At 58.2% G+C, this 20,614-nt stretch overlaps 6 protein-coding genes across 6 annotated transcripts; 5 read left to right on the top strand and 1 right to left on the bottom strand.

Moving 5' to 3' along the window:
* Positions 1-222: 222 nt before the first annotated feature.
* Positions 223-553, bottom strand: MBP1_1 (Transcription factor mbp1; the record flags this gene model as incomplete). Its single annotated transcript, XM_066781545.1, has 2 exons — positions 223-438; positions 506-553. The coding sequence occupies 2 exons, from the start codon at positions 551-553 to the stop codon at positions 223-225; spliced, it is 264 nt and encodes an 87-aa protein (XP_066628547.1).
* Positions 554-1,310: 757 nt separating this feature from the next.
* On the top strand, positions 1,311-3,497 carry SLS55_010155 (uncharacterized protein; the record flags this gene model as incomplete). The annotated part of the gene is made up of 2 exons (XM_066781544.1): positions 1,311-1,314; positions 1,408-3,497. The coding sequence occupies 2 exons, from the start codon at positions 1,311-1,313 to the stop codon at positions 3,495-3,497; spliced, it is 2,094 nt and encodes a 697-aa protein (XP_066628546.1).
* Positions 3,498-4,459: 962 nt separating this feature from the next.
* CTR3 (Copper Transporter integral membrane protein that functions in high affinity copper transport) lies at positions 4,460-5,075 on the top strand (the record flags this gene model as incomplete). Its single annotated transcript, XM_066781543.1, has 2 exons — positions 4,460-4,465; positions 4,539-5,075. The coding sequence occupies 2 exons, from the start codon at positions 4,460-4,462 to the stop codon at positions 5,073-5,075; spliced, it is 543 nt and encodes a 180-aa protein (XP_066628545.1).
* Positions 5,076-6,012: 937 nt separating this feature from the next.
* On the top strand, positions 6,013-8,066 carry TRP3_3 (anthranilate synthase / indole-3-glycerol phosphate synthase; the record flags this gene model as incomplete). Its single annotated transcript, XM_066781542.1, has 2 exons — positions 6,013-6,020; positions 6,080-8,066. The coding sequence occupies 2 exons, from the start codon at positions 6,013-6,015 to the stop codon at positions 8,064-8,066; spliced, it is 1,995 nt and encodes a 664-aa protein (XP_066628544.1).
* A 973-nt stretch (positions 8,067-9,039) lies between these two features.
* On the top strand, positions 9,040-11,265 carry SLS55_010152 (uncharacterized protein; the record flags this gene model as incomplete). The annotated part of the gene is made up of 1 exon (XM_066781541.1): positions 9,040-11,265. The coding sequence occupies one exon, from the start codon at positions 9,040-9,042 to the stop codon at positions 11,263-11,265; it is 2,226 nt and encodes a 741-aa protein (XP_066628543.1).
* Positions 11,266-15,085: 3,820 nt separating this feature from the next.
* Positions 15,086-16,957, top strand: SLS55_010151 (uncharacterized protein; the record flags this gene model as incomplete). Its single annotated transcript, XM_066781540.1, has 1 exon — positions 15,086-16,957. One exon carries the CDS (start codon positions 15,086-15,088, stop codon positions 16,955-16,957), a length of 1,872 nt encoding a protein of 623 aa, XP_066628542.1.
* Positions 16,958-20,614: the final 3,657 nt, after the last annotated feature.

Raw genomic sequence — 20,614 nt, 5'->3', positions numbered from 1 at the left:
ACGATCGCACTCACCAGGTGCTCGCCGAGCCGCAGCGGCGCGCGCCGCCTTGGGCCTTGACGATGCAGCGGTAGCATGCTTGGGGGCAGGCGGCGGACTCCTGTCGCCCGGGACGTAGTCGAGAATGGGCGCGAGCTTGTCGAGAATGCCGTTGCGCTCGGCGAGGCCGCGGCCATCATGGAGCGGGATCCAGGTTCCTGCAGCGGCTCTTTCAGTGTGCTGCTACGCCGCGGCAGAGCTGCAACACCTACCCTGGTATTTGCCATAGCCGCCCTGCACCTTCTCATGCACGCCCTTCTGGACCTCGCGCTCGAGAATGCGGGTGCGAGCCGGTTTGTCGAAGTCGGCGACCTTCAGGATGTGGGTGGCATTGATCCAGTCGTCGGCGCGTCGGCGCATGACATGGTTGCCGGCGACATTGAACTCGTAGACGGGGACCTGCGGGCGGCGATGATGTCAGCTCCAGCTGTGGGGTGCGGCGAGCGCCTGGGCGGGGACAGCTCACGTTGCTGTAGGTGGCCGAGTAGATCCTGCCGCTGGTGTCGGGCGGCATGATGAGGACTGCGGCCGGCGGCGTGGCGGGGCGGGCGTGTCGATGCGGCGTGCAATTGTCGCAGTCGCGCGGTCTGCTGGCGACGTGTTAGCGGAGACGCGTGGGACACGCCGCTGGGTCGCGGGCGAAGAATTCGGGGTCAGGTGACGTTTCGCCCGTAGCCTAAATGTCCCTGGCACGCATTGCTCGGCCGCAAAAGACTCGCATCTTTCCACATCCGTCTCACCGCGGTACGTCGTGCTGCACCTACCTACGTTAATAGTGGACTCCACGCCCGCGCGTATTTTTTTCAGCCATGGGCTTTGCATCGACGTCTGGGCGGTGCTTCAACTCCAAATTGCAACCTTGAGTATTCGTACTCGCACCCCTGGAGCCTCACCTGCCCGAGCTCCGTGGCTGGCGCAGCGATGGAACCTAGCCGCGCCTCGCCTGTGCCCGACCGTCCCGCCTCCGACGCCGCCATCTCCGAGCTCCTCTGTCGGCGAGCGAGCCCACGTCGCCCTCTGCGAACAGCGAGCTGACGCGCGTCCCACTGCGCCTGCGTGCGCGGCAGATGGATACCCGTCACACAGGCCAATCAAACCCGCTCCGCCATGCGAAAACGACCTGATGCTCGGACTAGGCTGCAGTGCTGATAAGATTGTCGTCCAACTATACATAATTATGCCCTGCCTCTTCTGCGCCTTGAGCCCGTGTGCTGCTTCGACATTCTTTTGAGCCCACTTCGACCGCTGGCGCAGGCAAGCTGTGTCTCGCCATGCGTCTCACAAACCTCTCTCTGGTCACCGGCCTCGCCGCCAGTGCTTCCTTCGAGGCCGCTCTCGCCACGGCCGACTTCAGCGAAGAATCTCCAGCCCCGTTGGAGAACGCCAACCATGTTTTCAACGCCCTCCACTCATCCATGCGCCAATGGGGCTCTTCCTTGAGCCACAACGGCATGTCCTTCTTCCTCACCTCGGTCCCCGAAGGAACCCAGTTCTACCATGGCAGGTCAAGCAACGAGTCTGTCAAGGGCATGGAATGGCTTGCGTTTGAGCCCGAGCATGCTCTGGTCTTTGCCAGGCCTCATGGTCCACCACCGGGAAAGGGTCCTGGTCGTGGCGGCCCCGGCCGAGGCCCTCCTGGACAAGCCCCTCCCGGACAGGGTCCCCCTCCACCATTCCCCGCGGGAGAATCGACCTCTGAGCACAAGGAACATCATGGGTGGAGAAAGCCACCACACGGCGAAGAGTACCGTCCGGACTGGAAGCGTCCCGGTTGGGAGAAGCATCACGGTGCTGATCGTCAAGCACCCATGGAAAAGAGGGATGCTAAGGCTAAGGATGATAGTGCTGGAGGTTATCTGCATACCTACCGTACCAAGCACAACCTCTCCCTTCTGTACATCGACGGCATGTCTGCCGGCAAGACGCAGAAAGGAACCTTGGACTCCACCGATGCCATCCTGCTTGGCGTGGACATAGAAGAGCACAACCGGCACATGTGGGACTTCGAGCGCGGCCAGGCACTCTGCAACCTGACCCGGGACGAATGGGGCAACCGCGTCGACGGTTTCCTGCGCATGGAGATGGGCTTCGAGATCATCTTGTGCGACTTCGAGAAACACCTTGACGTGGAGCGCGTCACTCAGACAGCTGGCCGGAGATCGGATGATTGGGGACCACCCAGAGGCGGATTCGGCGACATGACCTACTACCGCGCTGTGGCGTCTCGATTCGACGGTATTGGCGGCAACCGCGTGTCGGTCAACTACGACGACTTCGTCACCGCCTTCACCTACGATACTGACCTCTTCAACGGCGAGCTTCTGCCGCGTCTCCTCAATGTGTCGAATGAGACGCTGAGTCTGATGCACGATGATGTGACACAGCTTGTCATGTCCCGTCCCTCTCCGGCTTATGGCAAGATCCAGCCGACTACGAACTGGCAGGCTGTGGCAGATTTGGTCGTTGAGCGTTACTCGGACCGAATCCAGTATCTCGCCTCGTTTTCCGACTTGGAGATGCTGCAGAGGGAAGCTGACCAGGCTCTCAAGCCGTACATTGACTACGGAATCCGGAACAGCGCTGCAGAGATCGAGCGCTGCGCGGCGCAACACCTGCCGGCCTCCTCCCTGGAGTCTCTCTCCACTGCTCCGGTTGCTGCTCAGGCGATCCACGCTGTGACTTCCTCCATCTGCAACACACTTGTCTCTCTGTCCAACGCCACTGATGTAGAAAGCGCCAGGTCTTCTGTGCAGGACCTGATGTCGTATCTCCAGTGGACCACGTGGAAGCGCTGCCGTGGGTGCGGCGCCGAGGAGGTTTGCTTCATCCCTATCTGGCCTGCAGGCCGCAAGCAGGATTACGAGAACCCTCAGTGCCAGAGCAGCCTCCCGAGCTCTCACGATGACTCCTACTGGGGCGGCTGGGGACCGGGACCTAGGCCTCCTAAGGATGGAGAGGGCAGGATACAGGAAGAGAAGTATCCGGCACCGCCGCCATACGGTCCCTACCCGCCGCCACCTTACGGTCACTACCCTCCGCCGCCGCCCCCGCCACCTCCTCACAACGACAACTTTCCGGCGCCTCACGGAGATCACCCTCCTCCTCCTCCCCACGGAGATCGCCCTCCTTACCCCCACGGTGATGGCCACCCTCCTCCCCATGCAGACTACGCTCCCCCGCCTCACGGCGACCATCCTCCCCCGCCTCACGGCAACCGTCCGCCGCCGCCTCCGCCTTACAGCGATAATATCCCGCACCCTCACGGCAACCGCCCTCCACCGCCTCATGGCGACCGCCTTCCCCCTCCTCATGGTGACCTTCCACCTCCACCTCACGGCAACCATCTTCCCCTGCCTCATGGTGAGCGCCCTCCTCCCCCTCATGGTGAGCGCCCTCCGTCGCCTCCTGGAGGCCATGCTCCACCTCCTCACCGGGAGCATTACGGTCGAGTGTGGTGATCGTCAGGAGAAGACGGTGGATGGGCTGGCATGGAGTTCGAGAATCGGCAGCGAAAAGAAGTGCGCAAGTTTTAGAGGAGAAAGGATAGTTTCATTCAGGACGCAGTGTTGTATACCCACATAATTTATTAGAAAGTACGAATGTAGAGCAGTCGAGGCGTTGCAACTATATCCGAAGGGTCCCTGGTCATCTCGCTACACCGCACCAGGCAGGCGCCGCCGAACAGTAGCCGAATTGCGGAGCAGGACGCGGTGGCGGGACCAGGGCTGCCAAGCGTGCGCAAGCGAGTCAGGCGATCCCGGCAGCCCTGGTTGAGCAGATTATTACCGCCTCATCACCACCCTCTCGCCGCCCTCGCACACACAGCTGCGAGGCGGGGGGATCGCCCGAAGGCGGAAGGAAGCGAGGCGGCCGTGGCCGAGGGGCGAGCAATTTATATGTCAGTTGCGGCGTGGCTGCCGGCAAGCGGGTTCGCCTTGTGCGCGATTGCGAAACGTGCTCAAACCCACGCGTCCCCATCTGGGATGTGCGCCAAGGTCCAACCACCAGCCCAACCAGGGCCCGGTTTAACCACTACCTACATATCTACGCGGGCTCGCTGCTGCCCACCTCCATCTTCACCTTCATCCGCTCGCTCTCGCCATCGACAACCTCCGGCGGCGCCCCCCTTGCTACCCTGATCCCGGACCGCCGATCGCTCAAGATGGACATGAGTAGCTCAATGTCGGGCATGGCCATGTCGACAATGGCCTCGTCTATGGACATGGCCTCGTCCATGACCATGGCTATGTCGTCCACCGGCACGGCGGCAGCTGCTTCGGCCACCAGCACAATGGACATGTCGTCGATGGACTCGATGGACATGGGCGGCGACTGCCAAGTTTCGGTAAGGATCCTTGGACCGTTGATCAGAACATAATCCTGACATTACTGCAGATGTTGTGGAACTGGTATACTATCGATGCCTGTATGTGAAATACATCCGTCCCCTCTTGGTTCGGAAATCTGTTCTGACCAATCACACAGGCTTCCTCACAGAGTCATGGCACATCACGTCCAAGGGCATGTTCGCCGGCTCTTGCATTGGCGTGATCCTGATGGTCATGCTGCTCGAGTTCCTCCGCCGCGCCGCAAAAGAGTACGACCGCCTCCTGCTGCGGCAGCACCAGCGCGCCATGTTCGCCGAGGTTTCGTCCTCGGGCAGCTCCTCGCCGCAGCGGACCCCGGTGCCTGCGCCTGCGCCTGCACCCGAGCCCGCTCCCGTCAGCTGCTGTGACAACACCGACTCAATTGAGAGCGAGAAGAACGAGTCGTCCAAGCCGAGTGCTGCTGCCATCACCACCGCCCGAACCGCGCCGTTCCCGAGGAGGACGACGACGAGGTTCAGGCCGAATGTCATGCAACAAGCCATCAGGGCGCTGCTGCATCTGCTGCAGTTTGCTCTGGCGTACTTTGTGATGCTGCTCGCCATGTACTACAACGGCTACCTGATCATCTGCATTTTCATCGGTGCATTCCTGGGCGCATTCATCTTCTCGTGGGAAAGCGTAGAGGTGGCCGTGGCTAGCGGGATGTGAGTAACAGCCCGATTTTCCCCTACAAGTGTCCTCGCTAACCCGGTAACAGGGGAGTGGAAGAGGATCCAACCGTTTGCTGCGGTTGAGAGAAGGTTGTTCCAGAAGGTGGATCTGGAAGGTCGAGCGTGTGCATTATTAAGATACCACTGGAGAACGTAATGACAGACCGTATAATGATCCATGCCCGCGTGTTCGCAGCGGACTGAAACAAACAACGCTCGCCGATGTGACAAGTAGAGTGTCCAGTCTGAGCGGGCGTGTACTCGACGAATCACAGCAGCCCAGCAGAAACTGGCTCATTGTAAATGCCTGCCCTCGCAGACGGTAAGCAACGCCGTCGGTCTGAGTCAGACGGGCATGGGCTTCAGCTTCGCAGAATGTGACGGCATTTGTTGCCGAATTATGTGCTCGAGCGAAAGTCGGCGAGGCCGGAGATTGTCCGGATCGGCGTGGTGTCGTGAACAAAAGTCCCTGGGGACGGTAGCTTTGAAAGCTCGCGCCGTGTGACTCAAGCTGCTCCGCGCCCTCCGCCAGACAAGTCGCTCTCTAAACTCCCTCCCTGCCGGCGACACCTCCGCGGCCGCTCTCGACGAAATCCCACCAAGAATTCGTGCCTCCCGACGCAACAATGGCCGCAGAACTCGTCGACCACTCCCCGCACCACCCCGCCCCGGCGCCGCCCGTTGAAACGGCCAAGAACCTCGTCCTCATAGACAACTACGACTCGTTCACCTGGAACGTCTACCAGTACCTTGTCCTCGAAGGCGCCACCGTCACCGTCTTCCGCAATGATGAGATCAGCCTCGACGAGCTCATCGCGAAGAAGCCGACCCAGCTGGTCGTGAGCCCTGGTCCCGGACACCCCGAGACCGACTCTGGCATAAGCAGGGACGCCATCAAACATTTCGCGGGCAAGATCCCCATTCTGGGCGTGTGCATGGGAGAGTGCGTTGTCTCTGGGCCGTAGCCGCGACGAACCCTCCGCTAATCCTTCCCTCGTCCAGGCAATGCATCTACTCTGTCTTCGGCGGCCGTGTTGACGTGACCGGTGAGATCCTGCATGGAAAGACCTCGCCGCTGCGCCATGACGGCAAGGGTGTGTACGCGAACGTTCCTCAAGACGTGGCCGTGACGAGATACCACTCCCTGGCCGGTACCCATCCTACGCTTCCCGAATGCCTCGAGGTCTCTTCCTGGATTGCGGTCGGCCCGGATGGTGGCAAGGGTATAATCATGGGTGTCAGACACAAGGAATATGTCATCGAGGGCGTGCAATACCACCCCGAGAGCATCTTGACAGAGGACGGCCGGACCCAGATCAAAAACTTCCTAAAGATGCAGGGAGGCACCTGGGCTGAGAACGAGAAGCTCGCCAAGGCCCAGCCAGCTGCTGCGAGCGCCCCCAATGGCGCCATTGCCGTCGACAAGAAGACCTCCATCCTGGAGAAGATCTTCGATCACCGCCGTGCCGCCGTTGCAGCCCAGAAGCAGATTCCTTCTCAGAGGCCTGTGGACCTGCAGGCTGCGTTTGACATGGACATTGCCCCGCCTCTCATTTCGTTCCCCGATCGTCTCAGGCAGTCGCCCTACCGGCTGTCACTGATGGCCGAGATTAAGCGCGCCTCCCCTTCCAAGGGCATCATTTCACTGTCCACGTGTGCGCCTCAGCAGGCTCGGACCTACGCGCTCGCAGGCGCCAGCGTGATCTCTGTCCTCACCGAGCCTGAATGGTTCAAGGGAAGTATTGATGACCTGAAGCTTGTGCGTCAGGCGCTGGAAGGCATGCCCAACCGCCCGGCCATTCTGCGCAAGGAATTCGTCTTCGAGGAGTACCAGATCCTCGAGGCAAGGTTGGCGGGTGCTGATACCGTTCTGCTCATCGTCAAGATGTTGGACGAGGCCACTCTTAAGAGGCTATATCTTTACTCCCAATCGCTTGGCATGGAGCCTCTGGTTGAGGTCAACACAGCCGATGAGATGCACATTGCAGTAAATCTCGGGGCGAAGGTCATTGGTGTGAACAATCGTAACCTGACCAACTTTGAGGTGGACCTGGAGACCACCAGCAGGCTGATGGACATCGTCCCCAAGGAGACCATTGTCTGCGCTCTCAGCGGCATTGCCGGCCCCAAGGACGTCGAGCCGTACGAGAAGAACGGCGTCGGCGCCGTCCTCGTCGGCGAGGCTCTGATGAGGGCTTCCAACACCGCTCAGTTCATTGCCCAGCTTCTCGGCGGCTCGAGCGAAGCGGTGAAGACCACGCCTCGCGCAGCACTGCTCGTCAAGATCTGCGGCACCCGGTCGGCGGAAGCCGCGAAGACGGCCATCGAGGCGGGCGCCGACCTTATCGGCATCATCCTCGTCGAAGGCCGCACGCGGTGCGTCTCGAACGAGACCGCGCTCGAGATCTCACAAGTCATTCACAGCACACCGAAGCCATCCGCCGCCGCCGCCTCTTCCACAACCTCCAGCATCCCCAACGCCGCAACCGAATTCTTCTCCCACGCTGCGCGACACCACGTCTCGCACCCCTCCCGCGCCCTCCTCGTCGGCGTCTTCCGCAACCAGCCCCTTGCCTACATCCTCGCGCAGCAAAAGGCGCTCAACCTCGACATCGTCCAGCTGCATGGCGATGAGCCGGTCGAGTGGGCCCGCCTCATCCCCGTGCCTGTCGTGCACGCCTTCAAGCCGGGCCAGGCCGGGCTCGCGTGCCGCGCCTACCACGCGCTCTCGCTGCTCGACTCGGGGGCCGGCGGCTCGGGGCAGAAGCTCGATCTGAAGGAGGTCAAGGAGACGTTGGAGAAGGACCCGAGTTTGCACGTCTTGCTGGCGGGTGGGCTGGGCCCGGAGAATGTGAGGGACGCGATCGCGGAGTTGGGTGAGCTGGCGGAGCGGGTGGTAGGCGTGGATGTGAGCAGTGGGGTGGAGGTGGATGGGAAGCAGGATTTGGGGAAGATTAAGGCTTTTGTAGAGGCAGCGAAGGCGGCTTAGGCTTGGGCTTGGGAGAGATATTTTAGATGATTGTGACGTTTCTGGGTTTGCGCGAATCGAATTCGAGCTCTTCCGCTGGTTTGTGCAGAGCTTTTCGTCAGGATGGAGACTGTGACCTGCTCGTGCCCAAGAAGTATTTCCAGGTGTCTACGTATGTGGTTGGGGAGTCATCACTAAGCATGCCGGTCAGATCAGAACCCTTGAGCGAGTAACTGGTTATGCCGACAGCCCGGAAGCACGCCGGCTATATGGTCTTGGGCACAGGCATCGTTCACGCAGAGCTGCCGACAGCTCGGGACCGCGCCGCCACGCTCTCCGTGCTTTTTCACTAGGTACCGATCAAGGAATGCTCGAGGATCTATTAAACAGCTACTAGCGCGAAAAAGGCCATGCGGTTCTCACTGCTGGGCGCGTCGGTCATGGCAACGAATGTAGGCGGAGTGCGCGGGACACTGAGCACCGCGTCACTTCATCTCCGCACAGTGCTTACATCGGGCAAGCGTGAGGCGGAGGCAGCATGGATTGAGAACTCGATGCTCGATTTGTGCGCCTTGTTTGCGCAGCTCACTGCAAAGTAACGTTTGGGCGTAGCGAGGCGACTGGTGGAGTGAGGACGATAGCGGTGGGGTTTGCAGCTCATCAATTGAATTTTGTGCCCAGACTATATGGCATCGATAGTCTCGGTTTTGCTGTGCGTCTTAGCATCTCAGAGTTGCGCGGTTGTGTATTTGCTTGGGAAGTCGCGTCGCAGCTGCCTCACCTGGCTCACCTCACCTCCCCTCACCTCTGGACAGCACCTCACCTTCGAAGCACCACGCAAAATGGCCACCATTTTCGAGCCCGCCAGCCAAGCCTCGCTTCGCCCGCCTGCTACTTACTCCCACACTCTTCTCTTCGCCCTCCTCCTCCTCATCCTCTTCCTCATCCTCTCTTCTCCTACATCCGACCGGCGACGAAGCCCACCCACGACGCCATGTTGCAGAACCAGCATCGTGCGCCTCAGGCGCCTGACGACGGAATCGACCCCAGGCTCTTGACCCTGATGAACGACGATCGCTACTGCGGCGACCTCACCTCACAGGCGTCGCCTTTTGCCTCGCTCAGCATGCCGAATGGATCCCAGAATCCGCCTGGCACATCCACCACGTTTCCCATTGACCCGCAGTGCATGCTCACCGCCAACACCAGCTTCGCGTTCTACCCACAATCCAACCCCACCGCTGTCACTCCGATCAGCTCCAACGTCCAGCAGCTCACCCCCAACTTTTCTCACACTCCGCTCGCTCCTGTCGGCAACGGATACGGCACTGCACAGTATACGTCCTACACGCCCCAGCACCAGTCTGCTTTCTACACGCCCCAGAACCAGTCTGCTTCGTACACGCCTCAGCATCAGTCTGCTTCATACACGCCCCAGCACCAGTCTGCTTCATACACGACCCAGCACCAGTCTGCTTCATACACGCCCCAGCACCAGCCTGCTTCCTACAACCCTCAGCACCAATCTGCTTCCTACACGCCTCAGCACCAATCTGTTTCCTACACGCCCCAACACCAGTCTGCTGCCATCAGGACTGGACCCGCGGCTCAGCAGTTCAGGTTCAGCCCATACGCATGTCGCAATCCCCCCATTGCTGCTGCGGCTAGACAAGCTGTCCCACATCTCACCTCTCACCCCACTCATCATCGTTCCCAATCTGTCCTGAAGAAGCCCAAGAAGCAGGCCGCCTCTCACACAAGTTGTGCTCCCCACACTTCCGTCCAGGCGAGGCCCAACAACCACCAGCTCACTTCTTACACAGCTCAGGCTTCTTCTAGTGCTGTCCCGGCGGGGCCCAACAACCACCAGCTCACTTCTTACACAGCTCAGGCTTCTTCTGGTGTTGTCCCGGCGAAGTCGAACAGCCAGCAGCTCTCTTCTCGTACATCTCACATTCCATCCGCTACAGCTAAGAAGAGGCCTTTGAAGCAGCAGCTTGGACCGTACACACCCCAAAATCAGCAGATCAACCCTACCGGCCCTGATTCACCATTCGGGTTTCTCACTGTCAGTCCTAACCCTGATGAGCCCGGCTCTTGGCTGCTGAGTTATACACCTCCGCCTCACACCAGCATTGGCTTGCTCACTCCCGAGAGGACGCCAACCACCAACAAGCCGGCAAACAAGAGTCTCCCCGTCGCTTCCAAGAAATCGCTACCCGCTGCCGCAAAGAACAAGAACCACCAACGTGCTGCAGTCAGCGCTCCACACCGTCAAGCTCCAGCGGTTCAACCCAGCTGTCAAATCACATCCCCCGAGCGGGACACCTCGACGAACCCATCTGAGGACTCCTCGACGAACCCATCTGACACCCCGTTTGAGGCCACATTGAGGGCAGCCCTTACCGCTGAGATCAAAGTGTTGGACGAAGCCAAGCCCGAGAAGGAGCGCGAAAAGGAGATCGAAATGACGGAGTGTGCGAACAACTACGTGAAGGAAGGCACGGACAGCTTCGCAAACGCCGTCCAGGAGAAGCGTGGTGCATACGAAATTGGCAAGGAAAATGCCAGGAAGAATCTCAATTCGGAGCGATACCATACGTACGTTGACTGCACCGGTTTCGCCTACCACGACATTTGCCTTACTCGCGTGGAGCTCACCAAGAACACCAACGAGCGGGTTCTCCTTTCGATCTACGAAGCCGACTTCTCCCCGCCCAACTATGTGACCTTCGTGAGCTTCCATGGCCCCGGCACGGACTTCAAGTCCGAATTCCTTGCCAATGGCACCGACTTCCAGACCGCCTTCCTCGAGTTCCGCAAAACATTCAAGAAGTACACGCGTGTCAGCTGGGAGGCACGTTCGATTTCACAGGACTACATTGCGCTTAGCGCCAAGACGTGGGAGAAGCAGAGGCTCGACCGACTCATGTTCGAAAGGGTCGGCGAACAGCGCGAGGGCGGCAGGAGCAGGAGCGCAAGCCCTGTCCGTGAGGGTGGAGAGAAGAACAGGATCAGGTCGAGGAAGAGGGTGGAACACCAGCGCCCCGAAGACGTCCTGACGAAGGAGGAGCTCGAGAGCTGCAAGATCAAGCGCTACAAGTACGTCCCGCCGCCGGCCGACAGCCCTCAGGGTGCGAAGCCGCCTTTCGTTGGTGATTACCCGGTCATTCCTGGAGATGAGCCCAAGGATGGCGGTTGGACCCTGGTCATTCCTTGAAGCTTCTTGGTACAACGGCCCTTTCTTTTCTTGAAGCTTCTTGGTACAACGACCCTTTCTTTTCTTGAAGCTTCTTGGTACAACGACTCCTTCTTTTCTTGAAGCTTCTTGGTACAACGACCCTTTCTTTTGTTGAAGCTTCATGGTACAGCGACTCTTTCTTTTGATTTTCAAACTGCGAGGCCGACTGGGTGCTTGCTTGGTATTACATTGATGTTTTGTTGGGCTCAGTTTGGCTCCATACTAACTCCTTCTTTTTTTCATTGAGAGAAGACGGATTGGACAAGCTGATAACATTTGGTTATCGACAGAGGCGCTGAAGTGCGCACTTTTCACTCATTAGAATTCCCATGGCGGCAGGTAGGCATCAGACTAGATGCTAGCGATAACAATTCAAGCACAATTCTCATCCATGCGAGCTCTTCTTATATTTCTCTTGATTAGTCTTGAGCATCAGAGCTTAAGTGTGTGTGTAGCGGTGATGTCAGCTCCCTCCATTCAACTCGACTGCCACACGCATGCTCAAATAAAAATCCGTCTAACCAAAGGCGGAAGGAAGTCCTACGGCGTATGTTGTAGGAACCAAAAGCATCCGACAGATACAAGTCTTCGGGTCATGGGGGTGACAAAAAAATTGCCTGCCCGCATCTGCCTCATGAAAAGAAAAAATCTCACGGGTAGTTGAATACAAAATACGGTCGTAAATGTATGTTTAAAATGCACATATTTACGTCCTGACCTTGTATTCAACTGCCTACACCAACTTGATAATGCAGTGTTTGTGTAGGGTAAACGCGGGCGTGCAATTTCTTTTGTCACCCGCCGTGACAATGTCCGCTTGGTCGCGACTCAACCCGCGCTTCGACAATGACGTCGATGATCACGGCTAGCCTAGCAGCTCGCATAGCCACCGCACCAAGTCTTACCACCAACATGTTGCTTCCCTCTGCTCTTCTTCAGCGCCTGCGGCTGACCACCCCCCGGCAGGCAAGTGAACCAAGTCCATTATTCTGATCCGTCCACACTTAGCTACCGAAACCCCCTCGTCACCCGCTCATCCAATCACAGCCAACCAAGCCGCGGGGCGGATGTGGTATGAAGGAATCCCGACCATTAGCGACCGGTGGGGGCCGAGCTGCAGCGGAGCTACAGTGTCCTTGGGGCGAGTTGGGCCTTCCAGCTGGCCCCCACGCGTTTCCCTTCGACACCCTCCGACCACCATGAAATATATATATAAAGATGGCCCCGCATGGCAAGGCAGAAAAGCTAGGTACATGGCCGAGGCGTCTCGCGCGCGAGGAGGGACAAAGAAGGGCGGAGCCGAGTCGAGTCCCTTGTACAACCCGTGAACCATGCAAAGCCACCGCCGCGGAGGATAAGGTCGATCGGGGGCACGTGGGGGGCGGCTGACGGGCGCGCGGGCCGGAGGTGCAGAGAGGCCGGGGGAGGGGCGCCGCGGCGGCTGCGGCTGCGGACTGTGTGGTCGTCGGCGGGTCATCCGTGTCACGTCGCCTTTTTTTATTCCGCAGGTCATGGAGGGGGGCCAAAATCCTATCTAAGGCCACAGAAGATTATGTGGCCGCGCTGATAATGGCCCGGCCGTTGACAAAACGACGGGGGTTATTCTGATGATGCGAGCTCGTGTGACTCGCGTCTGCTGAAGGATTAACTTTGGGTAGCCCTCATGATCCGCTGCGGACACCGACTCTCGACCAGGCCTATCGCTGCGCCGCAATCCTTCGTGATGATCGTGTGTGCGGAGGTGCGGCGGAAGGATTGTGAATCACTTGCAGAGTGCATAAGTCCGCGTGCGTCGCGTATAATGACGTACGTGTGTCGTTCTCACCGTTCATTCCGAATGGAGGGGTTCTGTGCACCAGTATTGCTTTGTCGCATGTGGAGGAAGCTAGGCATTTGATGCTCAGTGTAAAACAATGACGGGAGTTACCATACTTGGGCACGCTCAGATATCCTAGCACTGGTGAAATTGCCCAGAACACCATATCCAACACCCATACCATGGGAATGTCGTTGAGGTAGATACTACTATGGTTACACCCAGGCGTATGGGTAGATGATGGAGGACGCGAGACAGATGGTCAGAGCTGTAGGACATGCGCCGAACCATTGGCTCACGGACCGATCCGACGTGTCACTGGATCCGGGGCATCATGATAGGCGAGTAGTATAAGGGCTTTACTGAAACCTAGGCAAACAAGCCGTTTTCATGCTGCAGATCATGCATATGGAACCACAGTTAAGGCACGCCCGTATTCAAGGCGTACGGTCCACGTGGTAACTACATGGACACGGAAGAAAGGGCCTTACCTTCCTCGCTGTTAGCGTGGGCCTTAAGTCAGCATTTCGAAAAGCAGAGCTGTAGCCAGGAGGGCAATCCGCAGCTCAGGACCATATGGACCATGGAAGACGTTTGTTAACGGCCAAGAAGGCTGGACATGGACACGAACACGGCAAGCCTCATCATCCGAGCCACGGCCGACTGATCGAGCCATTCGCGAGAGCCTTGATTGAATCCTGGCTGGTCCAAGGCTGTCAACCGCCAATGCCTCCGATGCGGGATGAAGTCATACTCTCCAAAGGGAGGTGTATTGAGTGTTTCGGTCTCTGTATGGCTCCCTAGCTCCTTCTCCAGATGTCGGTGATCACCGGGAGCTTCCGGTAGAGGAAAGACACGGTCAAAGGGGTCAGGCTGGAGGCTGAACCTGTGTCGAGAAATCCAGGCCGAGGACGGAACTGCAGCCGGCAGCATGCCGCGCGGGGAGGACGGAAATAGGGCGTAAGGCACGGCCGCGCCGCAGTCCTGGCCATCTCAAGGGGCCGGGCGGTGGTGGGTCCTGGACGACGCGGTACACCATCCGAGTGACGTCGGGACGCCGTTTCCAGTCATTCAATTGGGGCGCAGACGGGTTGCTCGTGCTCCCCGATGCATGGGCTGGTGAAGCAGATGGACTCGACCTCGACCGCGTGGAACCCGGCTACGGATGCGCGCAGAAGGCGCGTCAGGCGGGTGACAGCGTTGTCGTCTTTGATGGCGGGCGGCGGCCGTCGTCTTGACGCAGCCCTGTTGCAGATGGACCGAGAAGCAGCAGTCATTGATGAGTCGAGCAGCGGACTCATCAGTTGGTGGCGTGGAGTTGGGGAGGAGGCCGCCAGGCGATTGTCCAAACGGAAGGGCCACAGGGCAGGCGCGGTGGGTGCTCAGCTGCTAGCGTCGCGGCATGGCACCTCTTTCCGAGTTCGCTAATGTGGACCACTGGCGCGTCGCGCAGGCCGAGATTTGGCAGCTCCACAGCTCGCGTGTCGGCAGCTGAGGACTGATCGCTCTGCTCCACTCCCCGCCTACACCACCGTCTCCACCTGCTGTGCCTGCAGCGAGGCTGAATGCAGCGGCGGGCCCTTCCCTTGCCGCGGCGCATGCAGCAACACACTCAGCATCGGTCCATGGCGCCTCGACCGCGGCGCACACTGATCTCATCCCGCCCTCATTCTCCGCGTGCTGCGGTTGCGAGGTCTCACGTCAGGTGCCATTTTTGGCCCCGAACGCTCGATAGCGGCTTTTTCTGCCTGCGCCGGCTGCGGCGACGCCTCAGGCCGCTGTCCAATCGCCGTTCTGCATCACCTTGTGGACGGCCATCCTTACGATTCACGATGCGCACTGCTGCGGCTGGCTCCAAGCCGCCTATCGTCCGCTTTCCTTTCCTGTCCCGATGCCCGTCTCTGCCTTCTGGCCCCCTGCGTGCTCTCTCTAGAATATATACACCATGTGGCCGCCCAGTTCTCCACCAGTCGCCCCGACAACATGCAAGTCACCATGCCTTCTCTATTAGCCCTCCTGTTCTGGCTAGCCGCTGCGGCGTCGGCCACCTCCTTCGACTGCCTTCCCGGTGAGCCGTGCTGGCCCGCTCTATCGCAATGGGCCTCTTTCAACTCCTCCTTGAACGGACGCTTGAGAATCACCGAGCCATGGGCCAGTCCATGCTACCTTAACTCGGACTCGTCTCTATGTGCCATGGCCAAGACCGAATCCCACAACGACATCGCACGGGCCTCGGTATACGGCGCAACCCAGAACCTCCAATGGCAGGAGTGTGGCGCTCAAAGGTGTATGCTGAAGGGTGCAGACAACGGACAGTGTTCCCTTGGCGCCTTGTCCGCGTACTACGTCAATGCCACGACCGCCAGCGATGTTGTCCAGACCATCAACTTCGTCAACAAGACCGGCATCCGCATGTCGATCAAGAATTCTGGTCACGATTACTTTGGCCGCAGCGTTGCCGCTAACTCCCTTGCCCTGTGGACCCGCAACATTCAAAACTACGAATTCCACCCAAAGTTCACGCCTGAGGGCTGCTCTAAGACCTACGAGAACATTGGCGTCATCGGTGCCGGTGTGAGCGCGGGCGAGGCAGCCCGTTACTTCAAGGACCAGGGCATGGACATCACGCTGGGTGCCCTCTCCAGCGTTGGCGCAGCTGGTGGTTTCGGCCAGGGTGCCGGTCATGGTCCTTTGGGCCCCAAGCATGGGTTAATGGTCGATCAGGCGGTTGAGTTTGATGTTGTCACCGCCGATGGTGTCTTGCGCACCATCAACGCTTGTCAAGAGCCTGACCTCTTCTGGGCCCTTCGTGGCGGAGGTGGCGGCACCTACGCCGTCATGATCAACTACAAGTTCAAGGTTCACCCTTCAGTGCCTTTCAACACTTACAGCTTTTTGGCCAATATCACAGACGCAACCCAGGACTGGGTTTACCGTGCCATCTTCACTCAGTTCGTCGAAAGCCAGCAAGCGTGGTCCAATGCCAACATGTCTGGCTACAACTTCTTCTCGCGCGACAAGATCGAGACACACCTTGTCTGGCCCGCAGATCAGCCTCTGTCTGCAATGATTGACCTCTCGTCCAAATGGGCCGACTTCCTGACCTCCCTCCCCGGCATGAGTATCCACAAACACGCCTACGAGAGGTTCCCAACCTATAGTGACTGGGCCACTGACTCGGATTATCGCGGCATCATCAAGCGCAATGCGCCGGGCGGCATGGCCGTCGTCGAATCAGGCCGCCTCGTGCCCCGCTCGCTGTTTGCCTCACCGGAAAACCGCACTGCGCTGGTGGATGCGCTGGTGAACGGTATGGCTGCAGGCTGCGCCGACAACGAGCGCTTCCAGATCCAAGTGTATGCAACCACGCCGGCCAACACGCCGGATAAGAACCGCGACACGTCGGCCCACCGGGCATGGCGCGAGGCCCTATGGACTTTGGATTACGTTTCCGGGTACATGGAGGGTACGGAGCAGTCCCAGGTCGACGCGCTCTGGAAAAACAGCCGCGACGCCATGTCTTTCCTGAAGAAGCTCACGCCCGGTGGCGGCTGCTATGTCAACGAGGGCGACTACGGCGAGCCTGAGTGGGAGGACACGTTCTTCGGCGCGAATTTCGGCAAGCTGCTTGAGGTCAAGAACAAGTGGGATCCCAGGCGCCTGTTCAACTGCTGGAAGTGTGTCGGCTGGGCGGGCCCGGACGACCGCATGTACTCATGCTACGGCGACAAGCCGAAGCCGACGGAGCCGCTGCCGGCTTGCGGTTCAAGGGCGAAGGAAGGGCTGACGCAGCAGCATCCCGAGGGCCTGCCATGGGATGAGCGCCTAGGTGTGGCGTTCACAGAGGAATTGTGACTAGGCTACGCCACCACGATATGGAACGTACTGGAGACTGGTGTTGATAAGATTTTGTTTGGATAAGAGATGGACGCTCACGCCCGGATTGTTATTACATGTAAATTTACGTATAGGATGTGTGGACCACTGACATATAAAACTGGAGCTCGGTGTTGGGTTTGTTTCTCCGCTCGTTAGTCGCTGGTTGATGTCGAGCTGGAAGTATTCTTCTTTCTTTTTCTTTTCCTCTTTGGCTTCGCATTTACACTCGTACTACCAGCTGAAAGTTTGAAAATGTACAAATCTATCTGCATCCATTCTGCTCCATCCTTTGGTGTCTGCTTTCAACAGAGTTCAACACACTTTTGCAGCGCAACACAAAAGGCCAAGCTAAAGGCGTTTCTCACCTGCAGGTACGATGGCACGGTAGATACGCGCGTAGCGGTCAGTCGCGTTCCTTTGCGTCTGACAGGGTGGTAGTCACACGACGCCGTGGACATGCATGTGCTGTACTCATTATCTTCCGAATCTCGATGCGCGATCACCATGCAGACTTCACCGACGGGATCTCCGAGCCGCATTTCCCTCCGTGCATTCCAACACTATCTCTCTGCAGCAAGCCACCCGCACAACGGCCCGTGGTTGGAAGCGGCTTAGTGCGCATTCCTGCCGTCGGGAAGGCGCGACCAACTACACAGATTTCGTGCATGGCGCGGCTCAAGTCTAACAAAGCTAATTATACTAGCGGCATGTAGTAGCAGAGCAGTGCGTGCAACCTATTCGTGTCGCAAACCAGCATGGTCGGATCATTATGTCATTCGTTCAGCCTTCTTCCTGTTGCTATTTTTGGATCGACCATCTGCCTTAATCGCTGCACTGCACTGCTACTGCTATTTTCTTTGCAGCGGCCCCGCCTCCACCAACAACATGCAGCGGCTGTGGCGCTAAGAAAAACCCACTCCTTACCTTCCAGCCGCCTAGCACACCCCTCTTAGCATGCGCCGCGGCGGAACGAGTGGTGGTGCTGATTTCGAGGAGTGCGGGGTTCATGTTTGGTGCCTCAGGCCACCCGGCGACCGAGGGGATGGAACTGCTGACAAGCACCACAAGAAGAGGCAAGAGCATGCACATCCAAACGTGACGTCGCCGCCAGCCTTATCCTCATCGCAATACTTGGTCTGCGCTATTGCTGACAAACCATGACAGCGTGACGGACGGACGCGCGGCGCCACGAGATGCAGCGCGATTAGAGATAGGTTGCGCGACCCTTCTGCGACAAAGCCTGATGGGAGCCACCCCGCGCCATGACATGCCGCAGTCTCGGCAGTCTGTTTCAGCAGGGGAGCCTGTGTGGAGGATAACGCCTCACATCCATCCGGCAGACCGGCACCGACACGACGATTCCCGTCCGTCGCTGCGATCCGCGGCCATTTGCCCGCCAATCTGCCACCCTTGTCGACAGGACGTGCTTCATCGTAAGGCTCGGCTTGCATCATCTTTGCCGTCCTCATTCGCCTGGCTCGGGGGCCCGAACCACCAAGGCCGGAGGGGGCCTGAAATGCGACTGGCGCACGCCGGCAAAAAAGACAAGACGCTGCAGAAGGCATGGGAGAGGCTGAGCGGCCAGTAGTCGTCTGCTCGCGCCGTCAGCTCCATTTCATGCCAAAAGACGCCATGTTCGCCGTCGCTTCTTCACCCATCTCCAGCTGCCGCCCTCGCCCTCGTCGCCGGCCGTGGCAGTGTACGGGCATTGCGCCGCCCAACTGACGACGTTCGCCAACGCCAACAGACACAGCCTTGCTTGTAGGGAGACCACCCTTGTCACCTCGCAACATTTGGTTGTTTTATTTGGATCTACTTGTTCCCCAGTTTCCTCACCGAGGCCTGAGCTGGCGTTTTCTATTTCTTCCATTGCCTCCTCGCTACTCTCCATCTCACCACCTCGCCGCTGCCTTGGCGCTTCTTCCATTTTCGCCCGCCGACAGCACAGCCAATATTCTCCCTCGTATTGCTTTCTTCCTGCCCTCTCCTTTGGCCAACACTGAAAGAATTATTAAGAGTGCGGCCGGACGTGGTTTTCAAGCCTTGAATGGCCCCTCAGCCCATCTCAGTCACACTTTGGTTGCGCCGCTGTAGATCCGGTTCCGTAGATTCGGCACCCTTGTCTCTGCAGACATTTTCCAGAACCTCCATCTCTGGTCTTCTCTGTGCGCATACTGCCGGCTTTCTCACTCCAATTCCAGCCGCTGGGCAGAGTAAAGAAAAGACCGAAAGCGAGCCGCAACACTGATCTCTTTCGACATTCTTACCTATCTCCGCCGCTGCACCTGTGCATTGGCCCTCGCTCTACCTTAGAGCTATGGTCCCGTCCATGTCCCGCTTATGGCGGACATACTTGATCGCCTATGCATTACTCGCCGCACTGACGCTGGCTTTCAATGAGTATGTCTTCCTCTTCTCCTTCCTTTTCTCACATCGTTCGTCTCCCACAGTCATACCGAATGACGCAATACCGCCATCTCTCCTCACGGCTGCATTAATCGAGCCCCTCTCCCCTTGTCCCCGCATTATTCCCTCCCTGTCAATCTTCCACCCCCTCTCCCCCAACTTCCTCTAAGCCGTTTTTGATAGTCCCTACCATTAAACGCTACTCCCTGTATCTCTGCCAATTCGCAATGCTGACCCAACCCTCAGAGTGGCTGCCACAGCATTAATCGCCGACACCACCGCCACACCAACTCCAACTTATGCCTCCACTTCAACCTCCACAACCATCAGCTCACCCCCCAAGACGAGCACGGCACCGCAAATACGACACCAACAGCAACAGCAACAACAACAAAACCAAGCACCACTCAATCGCCCATCCCCCGCTCCTTTCCTCTCTCCCTCCTGGAGCCAGCGTCCGAGCTCGTTTCCAACCCCCACCGCCACAGACGACATCCGCAACGAAGGAGGAGAAGGCGAAAGCGGCAGAGCACGGGCCGAGGGCCAGGGCGGCAGCAGCCGTGCGTCGGGCATGAGCGTGAGCGCGGTGGCGTTGGTGACGGCCATAGCCGGCTTGGTCGTCGTCATGCCGTTATGACACGGATTGTGGATGGATGTTCGGAGCAGTAGTGAGAGGGAAGACGAGAAGAAGAAGGATGATGCTTCACGATTTTTTACGATATTTGATGAATTCTTGATACCAAGTTTGGAATGGAGAGTGGTGGTAGATATGTCAGATATAAGATGTGTATCTAAGCAGGCAGAGAGAGAAAGAGGCAGACGATCAATCATCGTCCAGCCGCATGAAAGCAGGCAGCACCATCCCCTTCAGCAAGCCATCGTGCAATCCTTCTTCCACGGAACAGCACGTCAGTAATGTTTTTTGTTTCCCCTTAAACTTTCGCCCAAGTGTACACCAAGATCATACACGCTTCACGCGAAGAAGAACACACAAGGATACTTTTCAAACCGATTCAAAAGCCCCTACATGACATTGAGAGAGAGAAGACGAAGAAGGGGGAAGAATTAGTCCAAACCCCCTTTTATCTACAGAAAAAGACAAGAAAAGAAAAAAGAAATCGTTTCCCCATTTCATTCTCCATCCCTCCCTTTGCAAACCGCTCATATTCCTCTTTTTTTGTTTCTCTCAAATCATTCAACCAACCAAGCAACCAAGCAATCGAGCAA

The sequence above is a fragment of the Diplodia seriata genome (genome assembly GCF_021436955.1).
Source record: "Diplodia seriata strain FDS-637 chromosome Unknown scaffold_11, whole genome shotgun sequence".
NCBI lineage: Eukaryota > Fungi > Ascomycota > Dothideomycetes > Botryosphaeriales > Botryosphaeriaceae > Diplodia > Diplodia seriata.
This window is presented reverse-complemented; position numbering and strand designations above follow the sequence as displayed.